The sequence below is a fragment of the Miniopterus natalensis genome, chromosome 4 (assembly GCF_054644295.1).
Source record: "Miniopterus natalensis isolate mMinNat1 chromosome 4, mMinNat1.hap1, whole genome shotgun sequence".
Lineage (NCBI taxonomy): Eukaryota > Metazoa > Chordata > Mammalia > Chiroptera > Miniopteridae > Miniopterus > Miniopterus natalensis.
The window spans coordinates 10,732,183-10,752,112 of record NC_142084.1 but is presented as its reverse complement, the minus strand read 5'-3'; the positions used below and the strand labels follow the sequence as shown (position 1 = coordinate 10,752,112).

The 19,930-nt window shown below is 40.7% G+C and overlaps 1 protein-coding gene across 1 annotated transcript in view; it reads right to left on the bottom strand.

Moving 5' to 3' along the window:
- The window catches only part of JAKMIP2 (janus kinase and microtubule interacting protein 2), a 148,896-nt gene that overhangs the window by 18,964 nt on the left and 110,002 nt on the right, over nucleotides 1-19,930 (bottom strand). The window contains exons 8-18 of the mRNA XM_087816282.1: nucleotides 19,837-19,893; nucleotides 18,595-18,714; nucleotides 17,222-17,350; nucleotides 14,759-14,842; nucleotides 14,038-14,100; nucleotides 11,341-11,439; nucleotides 10,057-10,155; nucleotides 8,301-8,354; nucleotides 7,367-7,432; nucleotides 4,503-4,571; nucleotides 2,254-2,331 (exon numbers count right to left, since the gene is read on the bottom strand). Of these exons, the coding sequence (XP_087672408.1) occupies nucleotides 2,254-2,331; nucleotides 4,503-4,571; nucleotides 7,367-7,432; nucleotides 8,301-8,354; nucleotides 10,057-10,155; nucleotides 11,341-11,439; nucleotides 14,038-14,100; nucleotides 14,759-14,842; nucleotides 17,222-17,350; nucleotides 18,595-18,714; nucleotides 19,837-19,893 (918 nt within the window). The remainder of the gene's footprint in view (nucleotides 1-2,253; nucleotides 2,332-4,502; nucleotides 4,572-7,366; nucleotides 7,433-8,300; nucleotides 8,355-10,056; nucleotides 10,156-11,340; nucleotides 11,440-14,037; nucleotides 14,101-14,758; nucleotides 14,843-17,221; nucleotides 17,351-18,594; nucleotides 18,715-19,836; nucleotides 19,894-19,930) is intronic.

The window sequence follows — 19,930 nt, the reverse complement described above, 5'->3', positions numbered from 1 at the left end:
TAGTCTTACAGGATCACAGCGATAAAATAATTTCATAGCTTATCCAGACTAGCTACCCTTCCGATAATCCCCTTTACAGGATTCCCTAAGAGTCATTTGGCCAATATGTTAACTTCTTGGATGGTGAGAAATTTGTTCGTTTCCTTGGACAACTTTCATTTTTAGAAAGTTTTACTTTGTTATAATAACTGTATATCCGTCTATTTTCAAATGGAGCTGAAAATAAGTCTGTTTGCTCTTCCATTTGACAGCCCTTCAGATTTTCAAAGCCATCTATTATGGTGGCCATACTTTTAGAAACAAGTATTGAAAAGTGGTCATAGCTGGAATAAAATACCTGAAATCAGAGATAAATTTCATGCACAAAATGCCACATCTCTTCCACATGACACACCTCTGTACCTGAAAATAGCTTTACAATCTCCACATTTTTTCTTAAGATAATAATCAGAAAATATGTTCTAAAAATGGCCTAGAATCTCTGGAATTGGTCTGTTTCTTAATTATAACTCTGAGATTTACAGTGACTCTAGCTATAAAAATGCCTCTCGAGTCTTTTCTTTTTTAGATGAAGCGTCTACTCTTTCTTACATCCCAGGTTTTGTTTTTAAAACATGTTTCACACACAGTCACCAAAATCTACAACCTTGCTCCCTGTGACGCTGACAGGTAAATGGACATGCCCTGGTGAGGGATGTTTTCCTAGCTCTTGTCCTGGCCTATGCAGATCTCATCTTTTTAAAGTTTAATATTGTTATCTGAACGAGTACTCAGTGATGGGGCACACAGACACACAGCTCAATCTTTTTTTTTTAATATATATTTTTAAAATTGATTTCAGAGAGAGAGAAAAGGAGAGAGAGAGAGAGAAACATCAATGATGAGAGTCACTGATCGGCTGCCTCCCGCATGTCCCCTGCTGGGGATGGAGCCCGCAACCCGGGCATGTGCCCTGACCGGGAATCGAACCTCGATCTCCTGGATCCCAGGTCGATGCTCAACGCCGAGCCACCCCGGCCGGGCAAGAGCTCAATCTTTCACGCACAGGTAGAGGCAAGGGTAAAGGGTGGGAAGGGAGGGGAAGAATGGTTTCCTTTTTTCTCTAGCGAGTGATTCATTCTCTCCTTTCCCCATTAAGTAATGCTCGGAGCCTCTTACTCATTTGGGGGAAATATCAGTTCATCTTTGTTACAAGCAGAAACTAAGTCCTTCACTCTTTTCCCAAAAGTGATGCAGGCCGTGTCCAGGGAAGCACTATAAAAACCACCACAAGCAACTCCTTGAAATGCTCTTCTTCTCAGTTTGCTGTTTCTCTCGAGTCATTGTTGTGAATTAATGGGGCCGGGGCCGTGTGTGGACAGGAGAAATGCAAGCTGTAGCCCAATCCAAGGAATTGCTTATTATGACTTTTGCCCAGGGGAACGGGTCAAGTGCGCTCCTCAATCAGCATGATCTGCGGGAGAGAGAGAGGCACGGCCCCTCTTACGGATACGGCCTGGACTGTGGCAGTTAAGGCCACACTGTCTGCAGGCAGATCTAACTTTTGATCCAGTTTGGGCAGAGTTCCTTTACTCTCTAAGCCTTCGTGTCCTCATATAATGCAGGAATAATATCATCTATATCTCATAGGGTTGTTGTGAGATATAATTGAATTAAAAATGTATATAACAGCCCTGGTCAGTGTGGTCCAGTTGGTTGGAGGGTCGTCCTGTACACCAAAAGGTCTCGGGTTCAATTCCAGTCGGGGCGCATACTCAGGCTGTGGGTCTGAACCCCGATCGGGGTGCGTATGGGAAGCAACCGAGAGATGTTTTTCTCTCTCTGCCTCTCCTTTTTCCCTCTCCCCCAAAAAAAACTAAAATAAAAAATAAAAATAAAAAAACTCTTGAAAGATGTATATAACAAACATTAAAGACTTTATTACTCTGTCACTAGATTAGGTTCCCAATTGGATTTAATTAATTTTCTGTTGAATCTACACTGACATGCAGTCTGTCTTTCATTAAAATATTATATAATGATACACATTTAATTAAAAATTTTTAAAGTATAATTAAATATTTATTAAGTGTTACAAGAATATTGTAACAGCAAAGAGCTAGAGATATATTTTCTAAAATAAGAACTGAAAGCTATTGAATAAATAAACCATTGCATATTGTGAGTACCTGGCACGACCAATTAAACAGGGTGCTTTCTTCCACAGCATATGATGTAAACACTTGGGGTGTCTTGGTTGCTTGCTGTACCTACCATATATGCTTGGTCGAGAGCTTGTTTTCTGTAGTCCAGTTCTTCCTCCAGATAGCCTTTGATTTTGCAGAACTGTTCCTATAAAAAAGGGCCAAGTTGATAAATAGAGTCAGCTTAGTTAACCAGAAAGTGATATATAATTGTATTGATCAGCGTTTTCTCGAATTCCATCACAAGACAAATCACTGGTATTTGTAGGGTCATCGATTCTGTCTGTTAGGGAAATAGTTCAACTTCCATCGTCTCACACAGACAACGTGAAAATCAATGGAAAGAAGCACAAAAGACATAATGAACACTCCGAATGGAATGCTTTAGAGGATTTTTACGCCAATCCCAGAGTATGTGAGCCAGGATAGCTTTCGACAAGATCCATGTTAACTATTAAGTATATCTGTGCAAATATATTATGACAGTGTACTTTTGTAAGAATGTTATGAAATGCGATATCGCAGAGCCGTATAAGGAAAAACTCATCCGAAGTCGCCTGTGTCTGATTAGCAAATACAGAGATAGGTAAGAATTCAGGGAGTGGTGGGGATTCCACCCACCAGCACGGTGGCCCTTGATGAGTCTCCTCCTGCCGCAAGGCCAGCGCGAGCCAGAGACTTAACTCTGACGCTCCCCTGCAGTCCTCCGCTTCTGTGTGCCTCTCATATTGTGTGCAATTTGCCATGAGCATTTAAAAACACATCTTTGTGTGTAATACAGCCCCAAGTACAGTCAGTTATGTCTTTGTGTGGATAACTGCTTTCGGTACATAGCCATCTGCGTGAGGAATTTTGCTGGTGACTTGCCTACCTCTGAGCTCCAGTGCCTAGAACAGTGCCCGGTACAGGTTGAGTGTCTAATTAATATTTGTGCATTTGAAGAGTTTTCCAGGGTATTTTCAATAAAAACAGTTCTTGTTATGTGCTTTGACTTTAGAACCTTTAGAACCTAAGCTCATGATAAAATATAAATGCTCTGTACAATATAAACAAATGGTCTCTAATCTGTCACATGCTATATAAATGCAAGTAGCTCTTATTACAGGATCCTCTAACCTGATAGGAATCACTACCTTTTTTTTTTTTTTAGTAATAACAACATTAATGACAGTACGGTTATAAAATTCTATTATGTATTGCTGTAAGTTAATAATAGCCAATTCCTAGGCTCGGAAATTTAAAAATACAATTAATTATGGTAAAATACACACAATGTAAAATTTGCCATCTTCACCATGTTTAAGTGTACAGTTCACTAGTGTTCAGTATATTCAGGCTGTTACGCAACCAGCCTCCGGAACTCTTTTCGTCTTGCAAAATTAAAACTTTACATCCATTAAACAAAAACTCCCCATTTCCTCCTCCCCTTAGCCCCTGACTGCTACCGTTCTACTTTCTGTCTCTATGAGTCTGACCACTCTAGGTGCCCTTATAAGTGGAATCGTAAAGTATTTGTCTTTGGTGACTGGCTTATTTCACCCAGCATAATGTCCTCAAGGTTCAGCCACATCACAGCATGTGTCAGGTTTTCCTTCCTTTTTACAGGGTGATTAATATTCCACCGTGTGTATGACCACATTGGCTCAGCCATGCATCCATTGATAGACGCTGGGTTGCTTCTGCATTTAAGCTATTGTGGACAGTGTGCTTTGAACACAGGTGTACGAATATATCTTCGAGACCCAGCTTTCAATGACTTTGTGTATATACCCAAGGTAATCTTGCTGGGTCATGCGGTAATTGTGTTCGGAACTGTTCTGCACAACTGGCATACTGTTTTCCACAGTGGCTGCACACCGCCCATTTTACATTCCCATCAGCAGTGCACAGGGTGCCAACTTTTCCACATTCTCACCAACGCTTGTTATGTTCTGTCTGTTTGTTTTCTTGCTAGTATCCATCCTAATGGGTGGGAAGTGGCTCGGAGATTTTTAAAATCAGTTACACCCATCATTTCTGTAATTTTTGCTAGAATGATAAACACGTTAAAATTATTTAACCTGAGAGAAAACTCCTAACTGGATTTTCTTCAGCATTAGTTTTGGAAAAAATGTTACAAAAATACAACATGATTGTTTTGGAGAGTACAACTGGAAACTGTCGGATACTTCTGGGGATTTTGTTCCACAGCCTGTACACAAAATAATGGGAGTGGTACAGACTTTCATCACTGCCACATAAAACTGATAGAAAATAGCCATTTTCCATTTGCCTGGTCAGTCTGTCTTCGCTTTTATGATACCTCATGTTTGTACTCACCATGTCACTTTCCAATTCCATCATTTTCTGGTGCAGGGCAGCCTCCGCTCCTTCAATTTGCTGGATCCACTGAACAAGACAAAAGTGTTCGACATGATTCCTTGATATGGTGTATACGGTGCACTCTGCTGAGGTGCTTAGTCGGTTCCCCTTTTATCTCAGGAAACAGACTAGGACCTGAAGTGAAAACTCGGTGCATTTTATCTCTTAGTTAAGAAACAAGACTATAATCTTTCTATCTTTCCATTCATTCATTCATTCACAAATTAAGACATTCCTTAATGTCTACCATGTGTCAGGCAATGTGCTAGCTGTGTTGGTAACCATTACATTTTTGACCTCATTGGAGGACACCATGGAAGTGACAATTGCACTGGAATCTGAAGAATGGGTCAGGGGCGATCAGGCAAAAATGAGGGGGGGCAAGTTCCAACTGGAAGGGATGCCCAATTCTCCATGGTTGGAGGGAGCATGGTGAAAGAAAGAAGGTCAAGTGAGCCTGGAGATGCAGCAAGTTTTCAATATATAAAACAGCACAGCTAAGTGTTGAAGAATCATTCTTGTTGAGTACCGGCATTTTAAATCACATAAAAAGAACTTAGATATTTTTTCTAATACTTAAAAACATATCATTTTGTTATATGGCATTGATGTTAGCATTGATCGATACCCTGAATAAATTTAGACTTTGAATATTATGTCAGCCTACCACATATATAACTTAAAGAAACAAATTCTTATAATGTGTCTCTACCAAGTTAAACATCAGTTATTCCTTCGGGAAGAAATTGGGGATAATAATGAAGTGTGTGGCTTCTAGAAGCAGACTACTTTGGGTTCAAATCCCAATTCTAGCTTTTCATGGTTGTGTGGCCTTGAAAGGTTACCTGATTTCTCTAAGCCTCAACTTTCTTATCTGCACAGTGGGATTAATAATACTGTGAAGATTAAAAGATGTATTTCATGTAACCAGGGACAGCAAATCCCAGATATCATTTCACATGTAAATTCCTTAATACACATCCCTAACAGATAAGGTCTTTTTATAATTTAAAAAAAAAAAAAAAAAAAAAAAAAGCATAACCCCAAAGCCATTTCCACATCTTGCAAAATTAACAATAATTCCTTGTGTTGTCTGATACCTAGTTCATATTAAAATTTCCCCATTTGTCAGCAAAATATCCTTTTTGTTACACTTGGTATGCTTGAATCAGGATGCCAGAAAAGATCATTTCACTATTTCTTGAGAACCTTTTTGTTTTACAGCAGTCCTTCCCTCTCCCATTTTTCCCTTGATGTCATTGTTTTGTTTAAGTCGACTGACTCGCTCGATCTGTAGGATCCCCTCATTTCAGATTGTTGTAAGCTGATTGTTCATGGTTTCATTTAATTTATAACAAGCTTTATATTCGTTTAGGAATTAAGGAAGCATCTCAAGGGACTTAAAAAACAGCTCTCCTTTTATCCAACCACGTATACGTGACTCTAAACTATATGCCGATTCTCAGGAGCCCTTAGTGCAGCCCGTGGCCAGGCTGTGGGCCGGCTCCCTCTTCTCTCTTTCCGCCATTACCAGGTTTAGACACAAGGGGGCAGAGCGCGCCCTCGGGCTGGGCGTGCTGACAGACGCAGTGAGTCCCCGAGCCACAGGCTCAGTGGGAAACAATGTGATGTACACACACCAGGAAAGGCTCACGAAAAGAGCCACACTCCAAGTTTACGGCCTCTAACTGGTCACGAGAAAACCACAGGCCCCAAATGGCATCGCTTGTGCGAAAGCTCATGATCCCAAACCTAAACTTAATATCTGACCTCATTGCAGTTTTGACCTTCACAGGAAATATAATCTTAATCAACCAGTCGGGAATTCTCTAGTCAACACCAATGAGGTAACCTGTCATTGAGCCTTTCTCCATCCCCCATAGGATGAAGAGGCAATTGGCATGATAAAACCTTTGCTCCCCCCTCCCCCCAAAAAGATGTCCTGGCCTAAAATTATTTTGTTTTGTGAATAGCTCCCTTACCCTAGCCTCCGTCCTATAAAAACTTTCCATTGTGTACAACCTCTAAGAGCACCTTTCTAGTTGCGAGATGGGATGCTGCCCAATTCATAAATCTCATTAGGTCTTCAAATTTCAGAAAGACAAGTACCACTTGATTTCACTCATATGTGGGATCTAATGAACAACATAAACTAACAAAAGTAGAAACAGACTCAGATAGAGAACATATTGACAGCTGTCAGAGGGGAGGGGTGTTGGGGGGCTGGTGAAAATGGTGAAAGAATTAAGCAGAAAAAACAACAACAAACTCATAGATACAGACAACAGAATGGTGATTACTAGCCGGAAAGGAGGGTGGGAGAGGTAGAAGAGGATATAGGGGGATAAATGATAGAAGGAGGCTTGACTTGGGGTGGTGAACACACAATGCCATATACAGATGATATATTATAGAACTGGACACCTGAAACCTACATAATTTTATTGGCCAAGGTCACCCCAATAAATTCAATAAAAAAGAAAAGGAGATCTTCAAAATTAATCTGAATTTTGTTCTAACGAAACCCTTCTTTATTGGTTTCTCACGTTGGTAGGGACTGCTTGAATAATGTAATTTAGGTTTTCCATTTTTTAAGAATTACATTTTTAAGAGACTTCAAAGCAAGAATTATCCACCCACCCCAAATCAGTGTGTAGACCTTTTTGGTGTGCGTTCTCATGTATCACCCTGAAAAATAAAACATTTATTAGGTATTCAATAACGCAAAGTCCTGTGCAAAGAGAATGTCCTTTAACCCTACCCTGCTCTTTAGGTGTTAAGCCAGACACTGACATGATTTAAATGTCAGGACAACGTATTACCTTCTCTGCCAGGGACAGCACCGTGCTGGCCTGAATTATGGCCACCTGTTCTTCATTTCTCAAATTCTGTGAAAAAGAAAGAAAAAAAAATAAGGTGAAGACACTCAAGATATTGACACTATCAGAAAATATTGCCTAAGTGCCTGCCACAGGCACAAACGCATGGAACCTTAACAAATGTTCTATTTAGTAAGAATTCTTAACAAAGAGTTCATTCAAAACCTGTGTAAAGTATATTGTGATTTTTCACATCGCTCAAATACCGACTTGATTTTGCTTCACTGTAAGCATACTTCATCAATAGTCATGCTACGAGAAAAGCATAAGTCAAAATGGAATAAGGCGTAATCTCTGCAGAGCAGTTATATGTGATTTAATTGATACTGTTCTCTCCTTTGACAATTTTTTTAAGAGAAAAAAATGGTGTGACTCCTCCACCTACATGCATCATTCATCTAATATCTCAATGAGTGGCCCTCCCACTGAATTAATATGCCCTGACCCTGCCTGGAAGGTGTTTTTAGAAAGAAGAGGGATTATAGTTTCCTGGGCCATTTTTATGGGGCTGCCACCAACCCTACTATTTAGCACCATGTGCAACTGCATGACTGAGTAATTTCACGCTGGACGCCTCCAAGCAACAGTCAGAAGGCAATTAGCGTTAATCACTGCAGATGCGGCTGGCATTCAAATCTGAACCCGCTCCCGAGAAGCATTTTACCAGTTCCCGTTTCTGCCACTGCCTCCCAGAGCGCCTTATAACCCCTTGGCCAAGCTGTCTGATAAACTGTTGCTCCTCTCCAGGGAGCTCCGTCCTTCGGCGAACATGGCCTCCCACCTGCGACTATTTCACACGTGATACACTGGCTAGTATTTCTTGCAGCTCCTTAGGCAAATTCGTATCTTTCCTGCACTTAATTTAATTCATACTTACCCCATTGTCACCCAAGATATCAAGCTGCTTTATGAGATCAGGGATGTTCACATCCTGCAAAATCAAGGAGACACGCTGAAGTCAAAGACACAAACGTGGCTCACATCCTCCTGGTGCCTCAACCCTGACACAGGGAAGACATTTGAACACCCGTATTTCTTGGGCTTTCAATCAGGGACTCCTGGTTCTAAGCTTCCACTCTGCTTCTTATAAGCTGTGTGAACTCTGGAAAACAACAGTTCACTCTCAATTTTGCCAACTGCAAAACGGAGGTAAAGAAATACCTCCCTCATAGGCTGATCTTGAGGATAAAGAGATTCTGTAAGAGATTATATACCAAAGAGTCTAGAACGTAGTATAAGCTCAAATTAGCTTATTAACTTTTTTCTTATAGTTGTCAAAATTTTTTTTTTTTTCAGTGATGGCAGATTTCAGGTATAAAGAAAAGTAATAGGTAGTAAATATAAATAACAAACTAATTTCATGCTAATGAACGGAATTCTGGCCTGGTTGAGATTTTGACTGCCACATAAAAAAACTCGGATGCAGTTCCATTTTTTTGGTATTGAGTTTCAATTTCATCTTTTGGAAACAGCTGAGTTTTACTTTAATCCTTGAATCAGTTTAAAGCAGGCGAACTCCATTGGAAAGAGTTCCCTTGGATATAAGTTACATTCACTGGATTAGGTTGTTTATGACTTATCTAAAGGAAAAAGCATCCAAGGAAAAGACAAGCAAAGTGCTTTTCATTTAATTAGAGCTAAATAAAAAGTGGCTTTGCTTTACAAATTTTCACACAGCCTGAGAAGGCCAGAAGCTTAAACGCCGTGAAATGGTTCAAGATGGAAGTCAAAGGAGCACAATTTCCACCCCACCCCACGCTTTTTACCTCTTTAGTACCATTTTCACCTCTCACTTAGGTTCAAACGCTGTATGACAGGTCCTACCACGGGGAAAGTCTAGCTCAATCTGATAGGCGGAGAGAAGGCAACTCAAGCAGTATATTGAGCAGCTCAAAGTGGGAGCAGGAAGGGCCATGCAGAAGGTAAGGGAGAGACCAGGAACAGCCGGAGGCTTCCCAGCTTCATCTCCGGAATAGATCTTCACATGTGATTTCATTACGCCGAAGGGCAATATTGATTTCAGGAGACGGAACCACCTCCATTCAACCTTAATGTGCATCTACAATGTGTTCCAATATCACTACAGACAGAACTCTGCTTCGTCTAACTGAGCAATATGTTATAAACTTTCAAAAGAGAAACTTCCCTAAGTTAAACATACCTAAAGAGACAGTGGGCTAGATGAGTCAAGGTCTCTTTTAATGCTGAAATTCCAAGATTATGAACTCCACAGCATTTACGACAAACACCACCACAGAAGGCCTCGACGAATACATTTTTATCTGGCATACTTGAAATACGTTTGTTGAAGTACTGAATTCATTTAATATTTCTCCTAGATAACTAAAGGCCATTATCTTAATATTTTGATTTCATAGCATCATTATGTTACTCCGTTCTAAATAATCACGGCTTCCTGTGTTCTTAGTTGTTACCACGCACATGTCTGTCGCACATTTATTTTATGGTCTACTGATTTTCCAACGGACGTGACTATTTTCAATTCCTACGCAGTCTGTATCAAAATGACACCCAGGGACAAAAAGACAAAACAGTCATCAGCAACCTCCCTTTTTCCAAAATTCCCAGTTTTTCTACTTTCTGCAAACATAAAACATTAAGTATCTGCCTACCTTGACACCTTCTTTCATACAGTAGATCTGGAGGGCACTCACACCATCTGAGAATGGGTGAATTTGTAGATTAAATGGAGGGGACCGTCTCTCTCTTTCCTTGAAATACAGTGAAGAATATATGGGCATTAAAAAAAAAAAGCAACAACTGATTAAAGACTAAACCAGTCGTCTGCTATTTCAGCAGTGTATCAATATAACATTTGGCAAAAAAAAAACACCCCAAAAACAGAACTCAAGATGTTCATGCTTAAATTTAATGTAAAGACTGATTCGTCAACAAAGGTATAGAAGGGAATTTATTGATGGTGTCATCCAAGCTTGCAAATTTTTTGATCAGGGAAATGAGTGAAGAGAAGTTACCATTCAATCTATAGGAATATTTCAAGCTTTCAGGTATCACAAAGAGTTATCTTTCGACCATGAAATTTTATGGCAGCCAACAGACTTGCATATGCACCCCATTCAAGCTTTATGAGTAAGATACTGTCGATGGGCTTCCAAAGACAACTCTTTTTCACTGAAGCATACCGGCTGCTAACTTTACCCAGACTTAATTTGAAATAACCTCAAGCAAAAAATTGCTGGAAGATTAAGAGAAATCAAATGGGAATTTTTCTTATTCTTTGCATTTCAACATACATTCAACCTATCCTTAGCCAGATTCTGCAAGATACAATCAAAATCTGACTTGATTGATGTTTTACTTAAAAAAACCAAAAAAACAAACTCTGAAATTTGGTCAGATTTAACCAAAGTATTTCCCAAAACAAGTTACTTAGCTTCTTAGCCTTTGGCATTAATGCATTATAGACTAAAAAAGCTGACTGACAAATTCAAGTGTCTAATGATAAAATCGTTTCATATATATAGCACATTTTGAAATGTAATTCTTAAGGTGACATTTTTTTCGAGTAAGAATTTGATGAAGGATGGAAATGATTTTTTAAAAGCAATGAATTATTGATGAAGTTTGATATCTCTTCTTAAAATTATTTAAAAACTATTCATTAGTCTTGTTCATAAGGGCAATACTAGCGTTGAAAGATACGGTATCTGAGCAGATAATCCCAAGTTGCATCAACGCTTTACCACTCACTGATCACAGGACTTGGGCGGGTGATTCTACCTCACTTGCCACATCTGTAAAATCCTGATCCTGGTTGTGAGGCCCGGTGAGAGCATGCAGCTGAAATGTTTAATTCGGCACCTCGCACGCAGGACGTGCTCAGTGTATGTTAGTTGTTACGATGATTATGATCATTATGAGCATCATTTCCTTACTTCTAGCTCTAGGTTTCGAAACTCCAGCAGCTCATTCTGGTCTCTGGCATCCTGCAGTTCCTGTTGTAACCGGTGGTTTTCTGCCTCCTGCTTTTCTATCTAATAAAGTAAATCCTCAGGTTAGGTGAACGTCGCCAATACAACTTTGCAAAGCAAGCATGGACAGCACTCATTTACTCAGTGAACAAGTCATCTAGACCATGAAAAAAATCCCAAGGAGATGTGAACAAGCTAAGTCTCTGGCTTTCCTTTCAGTTATCTTGTAGCTGAGTTTTTCGGGTCATAGAAGAACAGGCTGGAGGACACCTCTATTCACTGAGATGAAGCCTGGAGACCCGTGAATAGGGAACCTGAGGGTATTCATTATGCCCTTGCTGTGGGGCAGGGACAGGGTCCTAGAACTAGATTTCATGATGTAAATAATGGAGACTTATTTCTGGAGTTGCAAGTTGTTGGAAAAGTAATTAAAAAAAACCCCATCTCTAATCCTTTACAACCTTTGCTGAATTCCAGTTACCTGCAGAGTAGAGTCAAACTCCTCCATATGGAATTAAAAAACCTTGATATTCTGGTTACCGTGGACCTTTCCAGTTTTAAATGTTACCCCTGTCATCTCAACACATTCACACACTCACATGGGATCACACACACGCTGGAATCTAGGAACCCAGATCTACCCCATGGACCGACTACCTCAGCAGCTGTCTCGGCTCCTCTCTCTGCCTAAAAGGGGTTCCCCCATTCTTTTCTAGGTGAGAATTCTACACTTCCTTGAACACCAAGCCCTAGCATCTCCTACCAAAAGAGGCTTCCGTGTCCATCCATTCAGAAGTGACACCTCCACCTTCTGTCTTCCCATAGGGCTTCCCTACAGGACATCTAGTGTAACTGATGAAGCATGGAATTAAGTTCGCTGTGTGCAAGTGTGCCTCACCCTATAGACACGGCCCATGTCGACAGGAATCAACACACTTTTATGATCTGCAAAGGGTTTGGGGCTGCTTTTTGTATTAGCTATGTGGGTGAGCCTTAGGCACAGTAACTATTTAAAATCTTAAAGTTAGAAATAAAAAAATAGGGGCTTTTTAGCATAGGACAAATTGTACTTTCCCAAGTATACACAATTGAAGTAGGATGTTTCCCTTTATTGCTGTTTTGGTTTTCTTTCACTCTTAAAAAGCTGAGCTCAAAATTCTGCTTTTAGACCAAAGAAATCAAGACCAAATGAAATCAGACAGAAGACATAATGGAAATTATTTTTTAGATGATAAAGAGATAGAATAATACATAATACTGGGCATCTCTGAGACCACTAAAATCCTCTTTTCTCATCGCCTCATGATATACAAAAATTAGAGGGAAAAAAGTTGGGGAAATAGTGAGAAATCATCTGACATTGACTAATAGAGTCAATTCAAGGTGGTCTTGTGAATTTTTGAAAGTTTTCTGAAGTTGATTTAGATCACAAAAAAGATTCTACTTCCTAGCATCTTAGATTGGGGTCAGAGACAAAATATTTGGGGAAATTCCTGGTCCTGGTGGCTAGTGCTAGCAAGCAGATCATTGGTTTGCAGGTTGTAATTCACAGACCAGAGCCAATGTCTAATGAGGTTTCTTTGAAGGGACCCTTACGCTTTCTGAGAGTACGAGTTCTCAGTCCTGAAACACCCACCCACTTTGCACATATCGGCTCTGTCTCTCGTCACACAGAAAGTGAGCTGGGCTGTCCTAACTTGGCCAGATCAGAGGGGAGGGAGGACAAGTCTTCTTTCCTTTATTATGCTTGTAAGTTTGTTATAATTTTTATTACTTTCCAAAGCTAGTAAATATTGGTAGAAAATACTCTAAGATAATTTCTACACAATTTTGGGTAGACCTACAGAATTATTTTCCTTATTCCAATGGGCTTTCAAATTGTTTTTGTCAAGAATACCATAAGATTATTTTGCAATTTTAAAATTAGATTCCTGGAAGGTAAATGCCAAAGGAAAAGCCACCTTTGAACTTAAAACGATCTCTGTTATATTCATAACCCGAAATCAAAATATCGTATCTATGGGGACTAAAATGACTTCTATCGATGGGGACTGATCCATGCTTTTGCATCTTGATTTGTTGAACAAAATCCTGGACATGCAATTCTGTGCTTTGGAAGCATCTTTTTAAAAAGTTATTTTATTAAAAAAAATTAACAGCCACGTTTAGCAAAAAAGATGAAAAGTGAGAACACTGTCTGTGATAAGCTGCAGCATGGCTTTGGAGTCACAACCTGTCACTTCCTTGCACAAAATAACAAATCCTATTCAGAGTGTGCTTTTGGCAGAGGGACATCCACACAGGGCGTGTGCACGTGTGCGTGCATGTGTGTGTTATATATATACACATATATGTGTGTGTGTACATATATGTATGTGCAGCATATATACAGTATATATATATGGTTAACAAATCGATAGGTGTCAGGGATCACATCCCTCCGCGCCGGCGCGATGCCCAGCCCAGAGCCATGCACACGGGCCACTCCACTGATGGCGATGGCGGTGACAGAGATGCAGGCGAGCACGCAGCGGAGAGCGCAGCGCCCAGCAGCCTCCCCTCCCCGGCCGGCCGGGTGCCACTCCTGAGAGGACCCCCTGCTGCTCCTGGATCTCTCATCATTTTCTCCTCTGTCCCGCTAGGGTGTTGCGCCCAACATACCTTTTCTAAAAGCTCCTGGTTTCTCTTAATGAAAAGTTGTTTATCTTCTACCCAGTGTGAATCCTGTTTGACAAAGAATATCGCGCAGTCAGCATTTCAGAGGGGCACGGAAGAGCCTGAGCTGTCACACCACTTGGCCAGAGCTGTCTTCTTTCCGCCCAGTTTGTGTGCCTGCCAACCGCTGGCGAAGGACACCCGCCCCTGCCAGCCCCTTATTCAAAGACGCTGGGGCCAAAGTTGCCAGGAAAATTTAACCCCCTTTTCGGTGTCACTCACTACTCTCTACCCTTTTCAGTCTGAATAATCCAGGACCAGCCTTTTGGGGACTCAGAAGTGACCACACAGGCAAAAAGTGACAAGGGTCAGAATGCACACAGGCTCGATACGTACGGATGAGAAACATTAAAATGCAGAACCATAAATGCAGCACAGAGGCAAGGGGTGCAGCTGGAGGGGGTCTTTGCTTAGTGTTAGGACCACGCTAGGCTCCTGGCAAGGGCTCCTCTCCCTCCGGCATTCCCTCTCTCCCCAACCTCATTCGCTGCTTTCGCTGGGCTCACGCTCTGGCCAGAAAAACACCAGGGACGGAAACAGAGAGCTGAACATTCTGCCGCATTTGAGAAGGGTCACTGTGGAGAGCCAAGCCGTGTCCTGGGGGCAGCCCATGCACAGGGTGGGCTGGAGGAAGGTCAGGTCGAATCAGCAGCAACCAAATGCCTACCTGGCCTTTCTGAGCCAGAGTCGCTTCCAGATCTTCGATTTTGGCTTTATACCTGAGCACCTCTGCTTGGAGCTGCTCTTGAGCCTAGTGAAATCAAAAACCCAGACCTCCGTAAGTAAGTGGTAATTCAAGGTTCTCCTTCCCCTCACCTTCCTGGGTTAGAGCTCAACAAGAGAGTCTATGACCAAAGAATCTCTTACAACTATTTTTATGATCGAAACTCTTGCTGAAAACTTTCAGTGGCTCCCTCTGCCATTGGGTTAAAATTCAAACTCTTGAACTTGGGATCTGAGATTTCCCCTTAGGTTTCCGATCTTTTCCCACTATTCAGGAATATCCAGAGTCCACCCCTCACCGGCAGGCCATCTCCCTGTCTCCCAATATGCTTTGTGGCTCCCCACTGTGCTCTCGTTTGAACAGCTCCCCTTCTGGAAAACCTCCCATTTTTCCTCCACAGTCTTTCTGTTCTTTCAGAGCCAACTTCGGGCCTATATCTAAATCTAAGTCCAAGTCTACGTATATGTATATGCATGTATGCATGCGTGTATCTATCAGGTGTTGTGTGTATGTGCATGTGTGTGGGTGTGAATCAACAGTTCTGAACACCGATCTTGCATGGAACCCCCCTTCTTCATTTAGTCTGGTAATTTATTCTTAGATTCTCTTGTAGTCTCTCTGTTTATGATCCTATTTTCTACAAAAACTTAGGGTTTTCTTGGTTTGTTTTCCGCACATACACATATTTTTATCTTTTCTTATGATCTGGATAGGTGCTTTGTTACAAAGGTGAAAAAGTCAGCAAGGGCAGGCATCCTTTCCGTATCCTTACCATGACGAGAATATTTCTTAGGACTATTAAATATCATATTTACCTTTATCAGGTTGAAAAAAACGCCAAGCTTAATTTTGCTAAGAATTATTTTAACTTTGAACGGGTGTTGAGTATAATCTACTTTTTTGGGTATCACAATAATTTTATCTTTTATGTCATGCATACTATTTCAACTATATTTTTTTCATTTCTACTTCTTTGAATTTACTCTGTTGCTCTTTTTCTAACATCTTGATTCATTTTAGATGATCTTGCTTTGAATGTTAAGGCTTTTTTTTTTACTTTAATGGCCAGAGACAATGCTAAACCTTTGGTTAGATGGGAAAGTGAGATGAGAGCAAGAGAACTGGTTTCTCCATCATCGCCTCTCCAAAACACAAGGCATATGCTACTATTTTAAATGACAATCCTATGTTGGAAAGAATGCTTAATAAACGCGGACAATGAAAACCACAACTCTCATCACAGTTTTAGGCATAAACACGAAGGCACACACATGCATCCCTTTCTGATGATTGCATGCCTGTCTAATCCAAATCACAGTGGCTTTTTAAACATATTTACTCACAGATAGGTATGTGCATGTATGTATGTATGTGTGCCACCACTAGAATATATAACTAGAATATCTATCCTTTCCCACTAAACAACTACCAGCAGGTTCTACAACACTCCTCAGCATACTGAAGGCCCTCTAAATGGGAAAGGGTAAAAGCCCTGGGCGGTCACACTCCTTCTTGCCCCTTGTAAATGAATCTATGGGCCCGTTATGGCACAGCGGTTCTGACTCTGAACTCAGAAAGACTAGGTTCATATCCTAGCTTTCACCTAAGCTACATATCCTGATTTAAATTAAGCTAACTAAGCTACATTTAACTCTTCCTAAGATGTTATTTCCACTCCTGTGGAAAGAAGATCACAATAGCATCTAACGCAGAGGGCTGTTTTAGGGTTACATGAAATAAATGTATATAAAGTGCTCAGCACAGTGTCTGGGACACAGCAAGTGCTAAGTGTTAAATGTTAGCATTGTATGTGTTAATTTTTTTTGAAATAGGCTTATGAGAGGAACATCTGACCCAGTAAGACTTGAGTTGGAATCTCAGTTTACCATTTATTACCCTGTGTGATCTTGGGCAATTCAATTAATCTCTCTAAGCCTCAAATTCCTCTTTTATAAAATATCTACCATAGGGGGCTGTCACAAGGACTAAATAAGATATTGACAGTGGAAATTCTTGGTAAGCTGTAGATTTAATGCTGTGTACTTACTACTAAGAAAAGAAACTAGCTAACCATTGCTTTTGGAAGGTAAAAGTCCCCCCGCCCAAGCAAGAAGCTGAAAAAAATGGATTATCAACATTCAATATTGTCTAGCTTTGAAAATGTTAAGTTTTCCTATAGCAAGATACTCAACTGTCTAAAAGAAACAAAAGCATTGATCCAAGCTGGTTCTAATGTCTCTAGATCCAATGTTTGCTAACAGAAAAGATACACTAGTTCAAAAGCCACAGAAGAGAGAAGGCACATGGAAAGCTACCCTATTGATGTTTTTAGGTCCATGATTCTTTTATGTTGTGACCGCCGCGTAAAAAGCCAGTTCCGAGCACTCTCCGCAGACACACACTAACCTTGGCCTCTCTTTCAGCGTCGATGATGCCCCCAGTCTGCTCCTGCAGGAGGGCGTATGCTCGTTGGAGGGCCTGGTATTCTTTTGTTAGTTGTCGAAATCGCAGCTCAGATTCTTCAGCTGCTAAACTCTTAGGTGGGAACAACAGAAAGCCGAAAAATAATTATGTTAAGTTCAGTTCCTGTGTTCAATGTGAAATATTAACATTTGTCCACTCTTTAAAGAGAAGTTAAATGTTCATTTGGTTTTGAATTCTGTGCGATTTATTCTTGATTCGAAAGTATGTGGATGGGAAAAAACACTGTAGTAGATTAGGCGAGGGGGTTGGGGGCTGGGCGAAAAAGGTGAAGGGATTAAGAAGTAAAAATTGGTAGTTACAGAACAGTCCCTGGGATGTCAAGTACAGCACAGGGAATCTATAGTCAGTAATATGGTAATAACTATGTATGGGGCCAGGTGGGACTGGAAATATCAGGGGGAGCACTTTGTAAAGTAGATGCTTGTCTAACCACTATGTTGTACACCTGAAACCAATACAAAATAATACTGAATGTAAACGGCAATTGAAAAATAAAAATTTAAAAATATTATAGTACTTTTAAGATGGACACCACAGAAGTACTTCAGTATTTATTTTAATAAAAGAAGCATTTGTTTATATATTTCTGACTATTCCCTATTTGGGCTTGGGTTACAGTCAATTTTGGATCCAAATGAGAAGAACCTATACCCTGACTATGGATCCAAATTTGAGGAAATGATATTCAGAATTTTAGTCTCACTTTTTTCCAGTGCATTCATATCCAACAACCCCTTCCCCAGATCAATTATGAAAGACAGTTTTACAGCTTAAGGTCTCAAGTTTCAGAGCACAGGACAATCACCGGGGAGTTCTGGGAAAGATGCAGATTTGGGGGTTCCACCGTGGACGTCCTGGGTCAGGAGCTGTGTGGGAGAATCTAGGAGTCTGCACTGTGACTGAGCTCCCTAGATGGTCCTGAGGAAGGCGGGCTACGGCGCACACTGCTCAGCACTGGCTTAGATCATATCTACAGGCTTGTTCTCTCTCCTAAGCGTGTTCCTTGGTTCCCAGGTTCCCCAGCTGAAGAATTCGGGACAGTAACTTTCATTTTGAAAGAAGTCTTCAGGTTACAGAGATGAACTTTAGAGACGGTTCTAAAAGGGCCACAATGACATAGATGAACTATTTTCTAAGAAGTATCAAAGTCAAGTGTGGTTTCAAAATTGGTCCCTGTTATCAAATCAATTTGTGCTGTTTATAAAGGAGATAGGAAGTGAAACGGTTTTTTCCCCCCCTTAAAGGAAAGATTTGGTGACAATATCACAAAAGACTAGAGCAGTGGAAAGGCTTACCTCATCCAGGTCATCGTCGGGAGTGGCTGGGGTTCGGTCTGTCCTGAACGAGGCCATGGATGATGTCTCTGAGTCCATGGAGTCCTCATCATAGCCAATAAATGGGTCCAAAACAGGCCTCTAATGGAGGAAAAGGACATATTTACTGACACAGGTAAAAGGGGGAAGAGTTGACATATTTTTAAAGCACTGTCAGCAGGCATACGTGCAAACGACAGAAGACATGGATCCTTTAACACTTCTTTGATGAAATAAAAATATGGATAAGACCACAATAATTCCAGTCAGTGTTTGTCCATATGCAATTTCTGGTTTTTTTGAGGGGGAGATTCATTAATATTGACTCTCTTCATAGAAACACCGTAGCCTCTTTTATAGCCCATTTTAGACCATGATGAGTTTATGTAACTTACTCCTTCCAGTATTAAAACTAATCAAGGGGCTCCCTGAGTCCAGGCATCTATGTGAAGAGGGTGATTCAAATCTTAAGTCTCGTTGCCTAATTCCATGTCCAAATCAAATGATGTCCCCGAAAAAAACAAAAATCAAACCAATAGACAATTTAAATAACAATACTTGGTGATCTTATTGTTTAATAAGACGCTATACAGCCCAGCCGTGGCTCAGAGGTTGAGCATCGACCTAGGATCCAGGTGATCGGGGTTCAATTCCCAGTCAGGGCACATGCCCGGGTTGTGGGCTGATCCCCAGTGTGGGGCGTGCAGGAGGCAGCCGATCAATGACTCTCATCATTGATGTTTCTCTCTCTCCCTTCCTCTCTCTGAAATCAATAAAGATATATATAAAGAAAACAAAGAGGCTACACAGATATCTATGAATTGGGAATATCATTAATACAATTCAAGTGAATGATGGAAATATATTAATCAATTACAGGGTGGGTGTCAGATGCTACTATTATTCAGTGGGAGACATACAATCGTATGTGTCACTTGTATGTTCCTGGAGTGTGACTCTCCAACTTGCCAGGGAACCCTTTCTTCTATGTCAAGCCTTGTGGCTTCTTAACTCATATTTAAAGAAACCCTTTCAGGTTAAAATGCACAACCCAATCATTTTTGGGCTTCTGAAAATGGTTAGGAGGAGATTTTCTTCTAGTAAATATAGCCCATGGTTTGAACTTCTCCAGAACATTTGACTTATCACATCTTCGCAGGAAGGTTCCTTGGCAAGCCTCTCTCTGGCTGTGGCGAAAGCCCGCTAACCCAGTTTCCTCCTTACCTTAATTGGCTTGGAGCTTCTTCTGTGCCTTCTCCTGCGGATGAGCTTTTCTCGATCCTGGAAACAGATGAAGGACTTTTCAGATCTCGAATTA